The 11465-nt window shown below is 53.3% G+C and overlaps 1 protein-coding gene across 9 annotated transcripts in view; it reads left to right on the top strand.

Annotated features, from left to right (window-relative positions):
* Positions 1 to 11465, top strand: part of LOC131565001 (protocadherin gamma-C5-like) — a 229623-nt gene that overhangs the window by 199550 nt on the left and 18608 nt on the right. For all 9 annotated transcript variants that reach the window (XM_058815642.1, XM_058815638.1, XM_058815639.1 and 6 more), the window contains exon 2: positions 7073 to 7131. In XM_058815642.1, coding sequence (XP_058671625.1) covers positions 7073 to 7131 — 59 coding nt within the window. The remainder of the gene's footprint in view (positions 1 to 7072; positions 7132 to 11465) is intronic.

Genomic DNA, 11465 nt, shown 5'->3' with positions numbered 1-11465 from the left:
CCCAGCGATGAGGTGTCCTTGCGCATCTACGAGCTGGCGTCTCTGGGTGCCCGCTTCCCCATCCAGCCAGCCCAGGACCCCGACGTGGGCACCAACACCTTGCAGACCTATCACCTGAGTGCCAACGACAACTTCAACCTCAACGTGAAGGCCCGCACTGATGGTGGGAAGTTCCCTGAGCTGGTGCTGGAGCGGGCCCTGGACCGGGAATTCAGAGCTTTCCACTACCTGGTCCTGACTGCTGAAGACGGGGGCTCTCCTCCACAGTCCAGCAAGATACGCATCACTATTCAGGTCCTGGATGCTAATGACAACCACCCGGTCTTTGACAGACCATCATATGGAGCACGCTTGGTGGAGAACTCGCCGCTGGGCACCCTCGTGGTGAAGTTAAATGCCACGGATGTGGACGAAGGACCCAACGGAGACATCCGCTACTCTCTCAGTAGCCACAACTCAGCTGCCTTACGCCAGATCTTTGCCATCGATGAGCAAACTGGGGAGATTCGTGTCCAGGGCAACCTGGACTTTGAGGAGGCGACGGTGTATGAGATCGAAGTGGAGGCCAAGGACATGGGGTCACCCACGATGGAGGAGCACTGCAGCGTGGTGGTGGAAATCACGGATGTCAATGACAACGCCCCTGAGGTCATTCTCACCTCCTTCTCAAGCACCCTGAGCGAGGATGCACTGCCGGGCACAGTGGTGGCCGTGATACACGTCAGAGACAGGGACTCTGGCGAGCAGGGCAAGGTCCTGTGTCACGTGTCTCCAGATCTTCCCTTCCAGCTGCGTAAGGACTACGAGCACCAGTACTCGCTGCTCACCAGCACCCGTCTGGACCGGGAGCACGTTGCCTACTACAACGTCACCGTCTCTGCCTCGGACCTGGGCAATCCGCCCCTCTCCCGCCACACCATCTTGCCAATCACCCTGATAGATGTCAATGACAACGCTCCCCAGTTTGAGCAAGCGTCCTATGAAGTGCTGGTGGCGGAAAACAATCCAGTGGGCAGCGTGCTGGTTACAGTCTCTGCTGCCGACCCCGACTCGGAGCAGAATTCCCGCCTGTCCTACTCCATCCTGCGAGCTGGTGGGACAGATCCAGGCCTGGATCCTACTCGCTACCTCTCGATACATCCCACGAATGGGCAGGTCACCGCCAAATTCCCTTTTGACTATGAGCAAACCACCTATCTCCAGTTCCACGTGGAGGTCTCTGATGGTGGCTCCCCGGCCCTGAGGAACAGAACACTGGTTCATGTTTTTGTAGTGGACCAGAACGACAATGCCCCGCAGGTGCATTTCCCCAGGGCTGGGGAGGACTCTGCTACTCAGCTCCGAATTTCCCCCTCCATCGTCCCTCCTGCCCTCATCACCAAGGTGGTGGCAATAGATGCGGACTCGGGGCGCAATGCCTGGCTGTCCTACCACCTCGTGGAAGCCACAGACCTGGGGCTTTTCAGCGTGGCCCTGCGTTCCGGGGAGGTCCGGATCATGCGGGCTCTGCAGGAGACGGACGCCTCTGAGCACGAACTGCTGGTGGTGGTGCGGGATGCCGGGGAGCCCCCGCTCTCCACAGCTGTCACACTGGTGGTGCTGGTGGAGGAGAAGGGTCCGGAGGCCCTGCAGGGCTCCGAGGCTCAGGCCGCTGATGGTGGGGGCTTGCCCAGTATTACGCTTTATCTGATTGTATCCCTGGTGCTCATCTCCACCGTCTCGCTGGTGGCACTGGCAGCGCTGGGCATTCGGTGCCTCCGGCGGGGCTCTGCACCTGCCGGCCAGGGCGGCTGCGTGGAGAGCGTGAACACGCTTCAGCCTCCTCCCAGCCACATCTTTGGGCACTTTCACTATGAGCCTAAGAAAGGGGACACTGTGATGGGCGTGCCGGTGACAGCTACGGCACCCCCAGCCCCTCGTTACCGCTCCTGCTTTTCGCCTGTCTCGGATATCAGCGAGTTCATGTTTGTGAAACCCTCCGCGGATCCCACCCTGTGCAGCGAGGTGAGCTCGGGGGTGTGGTGTCCGACCTGAACACAAGCCCGGTGTTGGCGGGGCTCGGCACCGAACCGGCCGGCTTTGGGGAGGGGGTGTCCGCCGGTGCCCGGTGCCAGCAGCCGGGCGGGGCGGGGCGGATCGGGTTCCCCCCCCGCTGCCGGGAGTCCCCGGCGCCCCCCCGGCGCTGCGGGGGCGGAGTGGCGGCAGCGGGGGAAGGGGAGGGCTACGCCGTGCGTATTTTGGGGAAGGCGGTGAGATGGAGAAGGGGAGGAGGAGGAGAGAAAAAGGAGGAGGCGGAGGAGGAGGGGGCTGTGGAGACACGTAAAACTGTCACTGGGTCCGTCCCCTCCGCTCGCCGACTTTGTGTGTCTTTGCGTGTCGAGAAGCGGTTCAGCCGGCCGGGCTGCGCTCGCCCCCTCCCCCGCCTCCTCCATCCCTCCCTGTCCGGCTCCGGCGGCTCCGGCGGCGGCTTCCTCCCTGCACAGGCGGCTCGGACCCCCCCGGGGCGCAGGGGTTCCGGCTGCCGGGGCCGGCCGCGGGGGCGGGGAGGAGGGGGAGGCTGCGCCGCTCCTCTCCGCGCTGCTCCGTTCGCACAGCCGGCCCGGGATGCTCGCGGGACAGAGTTTGCCATGGCAGCTCCCGCTGCTGCTCGCAGCCCTCTCCTGCCTGCCGGCTCCCAGCTGCGCCCAGCTCCACTACTCCGTGCCCGAGGATCGCGAGCCGGGCTTCTCTGTGGGCGACCTGGCCAAGGACTTGGGGGTGGAGGTGCGGAGCCTGGCCGCCCGCAACCTGCGCCTGGTGAGCGAGGGTGGGCAGCGGCACTTCCAGGTGGACCTGGCGGCAGGTGTGCTGCTGCTGGACAGCAGGCTGGACCGGGAGGCACTGTGTGGGCAGAGCCCCACGTGCTCTCTGCACCTCCAACTCGTCATGGAGAACCCCCTCCAGCTCCACCGGGTTGAGGTGGACGTCCTGGACGTGAATGACAACGCGCCCCAGTTCCCCAAGCCAGAGGTGGTGCTGGAGATCACTGAGGTAGCCAACCCTGGGACTCGGCTGCCCTTGGAAGTAGCAGAAGACCCAGATATGGGCACCAACTCCATCTCCACCTACGAGCTCAGCCCCAGCAAGCATTTTGCCCTGAGCATCAACGTGAGAGGAGATGGTGTTAAAATGCCCGAGATCGTACTCGAAAAAGCACTGGATAGAGAGAAAGTGCCTGTTCATCACCTAACACTGACAGCCCTGGATGGAGGGAATCCTGTGAAATCTGGCACTGCCAGGGTTACCATCCATGTCTTGGATGCAAATGACAACCCTCCTGTCTGTGACCCACCCATATCCAAGGTACTTCTGGAGGAGAATGTGCCTGTGGGCACTCTGGTCACCAAGCTGAATGTCACCGACCTGGATGAAGGTCCCAACGGGGATGTGGAATATTCTTTTAAAACCAGCAATAATGCACCTGGTAAATTCACCAAACTGTTCTCCTTAGATGCCCGTACAGGGGAGATCAGAACCAAAGCCCCTCTGGATTATGAGGAATCCAGTGCTTACGAGATTGCAGTTCGAGCCAGGGACAAGGGATCCCCAGCCATGGAAGGCCACTGTCACCTGCGAGTGGAATTAATTGATATCAACGATAACAGCCCAGAGATTGTGCTGACCTCTGTCTCCAGCCCAGTGCAGGAGGATGCAGCCCCAGGCACGGTGATCGCCCTCATTGGTGTGAAGGACAGCGATTCGGGTGACAACGGGCAGGTCCGTCTGCAGATAGCAAAAGAGCTCCCGTTTAAACTGGTGTCATCTTTTAAAGAGCATTTCTCGCTGGTCACCAGTGGTCCCCTTGATCGGGAGAAGGCCAGTGGATACAACATCACAGTGAGAGCTGTGGATTCAGGGTCCCCCCAGAGGGCCACACAAAAAACCTTTTATCTCCGCATTGCTGACGTGAATGATAACGCACCGAATTTCTCCAGCCCTTTTGATACAGCTCACGTTCAGGAAAACTCCCTCCCTGGAACTTCTGTCTTTTCAGTGTCAGCATCAGATCCTGATGAGGGTAGCAATGCCAAGCTGTCTTACTCCATCCTGGACAATGGGATGCAGGATGCACCTATCTCAACCTACTTCCGAATCGATCAGGACAATGGCACCATCTACACCGTGCGAGCTCTGGATTACGAGCAGGACAAGGTGTTCCAGGTGCCTGTGGAGGTGAAGGATGCTGGGTCTCCTGCTCTCAGTAGCACTACTGTGGTCCATGTGTTTGTCCTGGATGAGAATGACAACGCTCCCAGCATTGTCTACCCGTCTGTCCCCAAGGGCTCTGCCTTCCACCAAGCCATCCCAGCCTTGGCAGAGCCTGGCTATCTGGTAACTAAAGTTGTAGCAGTTGATGCTGACAGTGGCCATAATGCCTGGCTGTCCTACCAGCTGCAGGAGTCTGCTGAGGCTCTGCCTTTCCAAGTGGAACGCCGCTCTGGAGAGATAAGGGTTGCACAGACTCTCAGGGAGTCAGAAGATTCCCACAGGCTGGTGGTGGAAGTGAGGGACAATGGCACGCCGTCCCTCTCGGCCTCCGTGGTAATAGTAATTTCTCCGGAGGAAAACAGCGTGCAGGACTTCTCCAAGTCCTTGGACCTCCCCCAGCCTTCTTCCGAGGATACCAACCTAACTCTTTACCTCATCATCTCCTTGGTGTCCATCTCCATCGTGTCCTGTGTGATGTTCGGGCTGGTGGCTGCCCGGTGTCTCAAGGCTGGCAGTGCCAGCTGGACCTTTGCGGGTTGCTGCCGAGGGACTGGCCGCAAGCCCGCCTCCCATTTCCGAGGGCAGATGAAGCCAGATGGCTTCATCAAGTACCTGGACGTGGGAGCAGCGGGCTTGACCTCCCAGGCACAGAATTACACCTCTTGTTTCTCACCCATGTCCGAGCAGAGCGATTTCCTCTTTGTAAAGCCCTTCAGCCATTCTAGCACTGCGGAGACCATGGCTGCCTATGAGCAGGTGACCAGCACCTTAGCAAGTCCCTGCGATGGGGTAAGAGATGGCTGTTCCTTACTGTCCTCTCTGCTGAGTGCAACAGTTTGGCATATCCAGGCCACTTGGCTCTTCTCTGTCCATCCTTCCTCCTGAGACGGTGGCCTCAGGGCACACGTGTCACTGTCACCTCCTGGGAGGTGGCAGGTGAAAGTTTTGGCTGGGCTTGGTGGAGGTGGGGGAAGGAGCTGAGCAGCGTTACAGAATCAAAGACTCTGTGTTTGTAGCAGTGGAGAGTTTCCCCTTGGCCCCGCTCGTACATGTTTCTATTTAAAGTGATTCTTAGCATGATCAGGAACAGGTTTTCTGGGGGTTTAACTTCTTGGTTCTGTTTAACCCATTTTTCCTACATGGCACATGAGCTGTGGTGCGGAGGAGGTTATCTGAAAGGAAAGTCTGCCTGTGTTTCTTTTGCTCAGTTTTAGAGATGCCTTGTAGAAATTTCTCATTTCTCAAACCCCAAGTGTTATTAATTACTGACTGTGCCTCAGCCAGGGATCATTTTCCAGCTTGGTCATGTTGAGCGAGCAGCTGAATTCGGTATTCAGCACTAAAATACTGAAATGTCAGGAGTGACATTATTCACAAAGATCCTGGTGACCTTATGTGCCCTTGGCTTGAAGAGGCTGACGAGCGGCAAGCTTTGAAAACTTGAGCTGTTTGTACTCAGATGCCTAAATATAGATGTAGGTGACTGTGTTTAGCTGGAGATTTTATAACTTTGGGATATAAAAAGTAAAGCAATTTTGTGTCACAAATGCCTGCCCTAAATTTGAAAATGGTAATTACAACAGGAATTCAAAATATGGAAGGGCTACTCAAAATATTGGGAAGGGCTTATCTAGTGCAGTATTGTGTGCCAGCGTGTGCAAAAACGCGTCTCTGAGAACTGGAGGGCAAGTCTTTCAACAGCTTCATTTGCATGCAGCATGGGGACCAGTGGGGCATCTATTTTAGGGGAGTAATTTATTCTAATATCTTCTTTCATGAGTATCATCAAAGCTGCAGAGAAATTAGTGAGAGCACATCTCCTAAATAAAAATCTAGGTCAGCTCTACTCGTCTTCACTTTTCCTTAGTAATTGCATGTACAAGCAGAATAATCCTATAAAACTGATGTTCCACTATGTATGGGCTATGAACTGCTCCTTCCTAAAATAGCTGAGGGAAGCATTGTCCTTTCCAGGTAGTATGTCATCACTCTGGAGCTCATTAAGATGATCATGATTTTCGGAAGTGTGTGTGTTGTCCCGACAGAAACAGTTGTGCTATTTAGTGCTCTCCACAATGGCATGATTCAAAACGGAATATACAAGCTTGCTCCATGTCCTTCCTTATTTACAAAATGTTCATTGTCTGGTTGTAAAATAACACGGGCAGAGAGTGATATGGGGGTTTATTAATGAGGTTACAAAGTGTGCTGCTGTGTCTGAAGGTTATTGTGTCTCCTAAACAAATAATGCTTTTTCCTCTTGCTGTCGGAAGTTTATTCTTTTTTCTGTGGACAGAAAAATATTGTAGTGCTCCAAGGCCACAACAGCCAGGAAAAGTCATTCAAATATCATGCATAAAAACAAGATCTCAGGCAGGCCTTTTTAAGGACAGAAGAAGGAGAGATTAGGAAGGTCTGTTACCATTTTTACCTTAGAGTATTAAGAGCATCTTTCTCAGTATCAATTAACTCTGCCACCCCCTCACACCCCCTTCCTCCTCCAAGCTCATTACTGTGGTACCACTGCTCCTGCTGAATTCGTGCCCTTATCAGTTTATTTCATGCTTCATTTCTTTCACAGCCTGGTTTCCTGAGCTGCTTTGGAAGATTATTCTCTGAACAGTTTTTGTCATGCCTTTTGGTATTCATGCTGCTTCAGAAATACTCAGGAAAAGGGGAGGGGGGAGCTTTCTCTTTGTTCTAATTGATTTGCTTCACTTGGACAGAACATGCTGATATTCCAGACTGAAATAATCCAGGATCAGTTCACTTTCATTTTCAAAGGCAAGAATGGAGGTATTAAAACTCTTCTTTTTCTTTGCAGCAAGCTCAACCTAACACAGACTGGCGCTTCTCTCAGACCCAGAGACCTGGAACAAGTGGGTAAGTGGCTCTTTCTTTTCATTTATCTGTGGGATGAAGATTTCTTTTCTTGGTGTGCCACTCAGTGTTGAAAAGTCCATGAGTGGCAGCTCTGAGAGAGGCTGTCCCTGTCATTGATGGAATTACAGAGATGAAATAGGGCTGCTCCTGTGTCAGCTGTGTTTGGTGGGGCTGTGGCAGCTGCTCTTGGCAGTGGTGTGTCTGGGTTTGGTGTCTGCTCCTCAGGAACTGGAAGGAACTCCAGGTGAAGTTGGGAGATGGCTGGAGGACTGGACAATGGGTTTCACAGAGAAAGGGCTCTTTGCTAAAGCAGATTCTGAGCATGTAAATTCCTTCCTGAGTCAAAAATCTCAGTGCCTCTCCCTTCATGGAGGCCACTGGAAATCACTCCCTGTACCAGCCATGGAGCCTTGAGCTCTGTGCTGCTCACAGAACCACAGGATGGGTCAGGGGAGGGAAACACAGAGCTTCACCTGCTCCCACCTCCCTGCTCAGCAGGCTCATCCCAGGGCTCTCAGCACAGGATTGTGTCCAGACACTTCTGGAATATCCCCAGTGAGGGAGATTCCAGCACCTCTCTGTGAGGTGTGTGTGAGGTCAGCAGAGAGGCCCCAGCAGCAGAGAGCTCCCAGGTGAGTGCCCTGCTCCTGGCTGGGGCTCTCTTGACTCTGGCCCACCAATGTTTGCTTGTCTTGGTGCACAGTGAGAGACCACTGACAACAAAATCTTGTTTTTTGCCTCTCCCATCTTTTCTCCTGGTTCATGGACAGGGATCCCCTTCAGAGGGTGAACTCCCTTGAAAGAGAGAACTTTAACTGAATTCCACCTTTCTCTGTGAATACCCAACCAGAGGTTACTGTGTATGAGCAGACTGGCTCCAGGATCATTTATGTGTGAAAGAATTATATCTTTTGGGGCATACCTGAGGGCTATACTCTCTGAATAATCAGGAGTAAATCTGAGTGATGTCTTTGCTCATCTGGCTGGCTCAGGCATTGTATCTCTGTGTTTTGCTATTCCTTGGCCACTTGGACAGCTCCTGTGGGGTTTGCAATGGTGACATGGGAGTAGTGGGTGCTGGATGGATTTTGGTGTTAGAGCTTGCAGTTAAACATCTGCAGCAGCTGCTTGTGCCTGACTCTTTCCCTGGGTCTAGCTCAATAATTTATCTTATCAGAAAATTAAGAGATTGCTATAGCCAACTTGTTGAAGTGATTAAACTTCGCTATTCCAGCTGATAAAGCTGAAACGGAGTGAGGGTTTGATGTAATTAGATTAAGTGTTCATAGTGGAAGCTGGCCTTGGACTTTAAAGCAAAGATATAGCTGGAATTGTTTCTCAGGGGTCTGTTGAGCTCCCCATCACTGACAACATTTTAATCAAAGAAAATCTTCCTTACCATTTCCGCTCTAGTTGAAATGACAATTAACAAAGCCCTGCTAATGCAGAAGTGCAGCACAGCTGCTGTGATTGTTCTGCTGTGAGGAGGCAGTAAATGAGCCCCATCAGAGCAGGCTCTGCTGCTCCCTCTCCCAGCACCATGCTGGGGCTCTTCAGGGCAGAGCTGATGCAGCCCAGACCCCTCAGCTCAGTGACAGGGACTTTCCTCAGGTCGTGGGACAGTGACATTGAGCCCAGCTCCCAGCCCCTGCCTGGATCTCTTCACAAGCTCCATCCCCTTCCCAGTGCCTAAAGACAGCAGCAGCTGTGGTGTGGAAGAGAGAGGGCAGGAGGAAAGGCAGCCTCAGTGTGTGTGTGGGGAGCTGAAGGAGTGGGACATGCCAGTTCTAGAGCATGAGCCACGATGTCACTGCTGAGGGTCTGTGACCTGCGTGCCCAGGACAGCCCCTGAACAGCTGCTCCTCAATCACAGAATGGTTTGGGTTGGAAGGGACCTTCAAGCTCATCTTTTTCCACTATCTGCCATGGGTAGAGACACTTTCCTCTGGACCAGGTTGCTCTGAGCCCCATGTTGTGACAGGGGGTCCCACAGCATGGGCTGAACCCTGGCTATGGAAACAGATTTTGCTGAAGCACAGGCTGCTGTTGAAATAACTGGAAAAACTCAGTGCATTTTAATTCCTGCTGATTTTGCCCACTTGGCTGTGTCCACATTTGTAGCAAAACTGCTCTTGCAGATTTTTTTCCCCCCTGTTTCTTTCATCCTGTTTTAGGTTAAATGAAGGGGGATGTTTTAAATCCAAACCTGTGTGACACTGTGAAAGGATGGAAATAGAAAGTGCTCTCATATGTTCAGTGCCCAGCCCTGACATCTCCCTGGTGATCAAACAGGCAGATCCTGGAAAGCAGCCCACTCCCCATTGTGCTGTTCCCAGAGTTCTGATGCCTGGTGTGTGAATTCCCCAGGCACTGCTTGGTAGTACAGGCATTAAAGAGGGGGCAAGTGCAGCTGCCTGAGCCTGCCTTGCTGTTCTCTCTCTGCTGTACAAACGTGTCTCCTGCTGACAGGTGAAGCTCTGTAGCACCATGAGCTCTCTGAAGTGCAGGGCTCTGCCTGGTGCTTGGGGAGCACAGCTTGACTTTCAGCTAAAAATCAAAAAAAAAGGATGTGCTCTTAGCTCTATTTGACCCACATTAAATAACAATAAAGACACAGCAGCTTAGGGACAGGGGTTTGTGGGGAGCCTGGCACTGACCTGAGCCAGAAACAAGCTCAGACCCATGTTGGGATTTCTGCCTTGCTGTCTCCATGGGAGCTGGGGAAGAAACAATCCTGTCTCGTGTCCACACAGCCCTGCCCATCACAGCAAATCCCACTTGTCTCTGGGCATCTGGAGCCAGGCAGAACAGGGGAAGCTCAAGGAGGCAGGGACCAGCTCCTGATCTCCTACACCGCTGCTGCTCCAGGACAACAAAGGGAATCTGCTCTTTGTTCTGAAGCATGGAGAGCTCTGGTGCACATGCTCAGGAGAGAGTAGCTCAGACAATATGCTCTGAAAATGTGGTAGCGAGGCAGACCTGAGCACAACAGAATTAATCTTGTTTGGGAGAAATAGGAGGATAGGATGATAAATTTAATTATGTTTGCCGTTTGTTTTTCTTAAAAAAACCACACCCATGCTGTCTCTGGGCAAATGGAAATGAATCCAGACTGATTCCGAGCAGCAGATGCCATTCCTGGGTAAATCAGATCAGTGGCTCTAGCAGAGATTACAGTGATGAATTGGCCAAAGGGCAGTAAATGAATGGTCCAGCAGCATCTCAGGAGATCCCTGTGGGATCATCCCTGTGGGGTTTCCCTGGGGGAGGAGGCTGGTGGTGAATGGGAGGAGAGTGCAGGGACTGGGGCTGGTACGAAGGACCCATCTTGTTTTTTTGGTTTGTTTTTATTGTTGTGCCGTGCACGTCCATGGTGCTGCCTGCCCCTGGCTGCTCTTTGTTTTGGGGTCTGTGTGATGACTTGTTCAGGAAAACACCGGGCTGGAGGCAGGATTTCCTTCCTGCAGGATGGGGAGGGCTCTGTGCTGCTCACAGGTGGACATGAGAGGGTGAGGCAGGTCTGGGAGGCATCCTGTGGCAGGGCTGAGGACATTTGTGGGCTCTGTGGGCAGGCTGGGAGGAGAAGGCAGGCAGGAGACACCCCAGAGACAGCGGCAGGGACTCACAGGGAGGTGGGAACAGTGTGAGAATCCATGGCAACTCCAGGAGAGGGAGGAGCAGAGCGTGTGGAGGAGATGCAGAGTTGCCATTTCACAGCCCCCTTCCATGTGTTTGCTCCAATCCCAAATCCCCCTTTGTTAATGCTTCCCAAGGCTGTTGCTAGCCAGGCTTCCCCTCCCTGGCTGAGCACAGCCAATGGTGATGTGACGTTCACTTGGCTTCCCTTGTTTATCAGACAGCATCACAGCTGTCCTGGCTGGCCCAGCCAGCATCCCCCACCACAGACCAGGGGCTTGGGGCTCACAGTGGAGATGCTGCAGCAAGGGAGAGCCAGGAAGGAAAAGAGGTTTTATTTTTTTTTCCATTCTTTGTTTTGTTTTCATGCAAGAACTTCAAGAGTTGGGCTTGCAGGACTATCAACAGGCTGCCTGTGTGTGCTGGGGCATGGGATCTTTAGCTGGTCAGAGTGACCCCGAGATGAGTTCCAAAGTCTCTTTTCCCAGCCCAGCGCTTGAAGAAGGAGTCAGAGCTCTTAATTTCTCGATCTCAAGGTTGTTTATTGTATCTTATCTGTAAAATTCTTCCTCCTGCCCTGCCGAGGTCCATCCAGCAGGACAGTTCCAGGCACTCTGCCTGCCCTGGGGCGGTGTTATATCTTTATACTAAAATCTACCTGTACAATATTTACAATTACTTCCTAACACCTATCACTT

This window comes from Ammospiza caudacuta, chromosome 16, assembly GCF_027887145.1.
Source record: "Ammospiza caudacuta isolate bAmmCau1 chromosome 16, bAmmCau1.pri, whole genome shotgun sequence".
In the NCBI taxonomy this organism is placed as follows: Eukaryota; Metazoa; Chordata; class Aves; order Passeriformes; family Passerellidae; genus Ammospiza; species Ammospiza caudacuta.
Note: the sequence above shows the minus strand (reverse complement) of the source record. Positions and strands in the feature narration are given on the sequence as shown.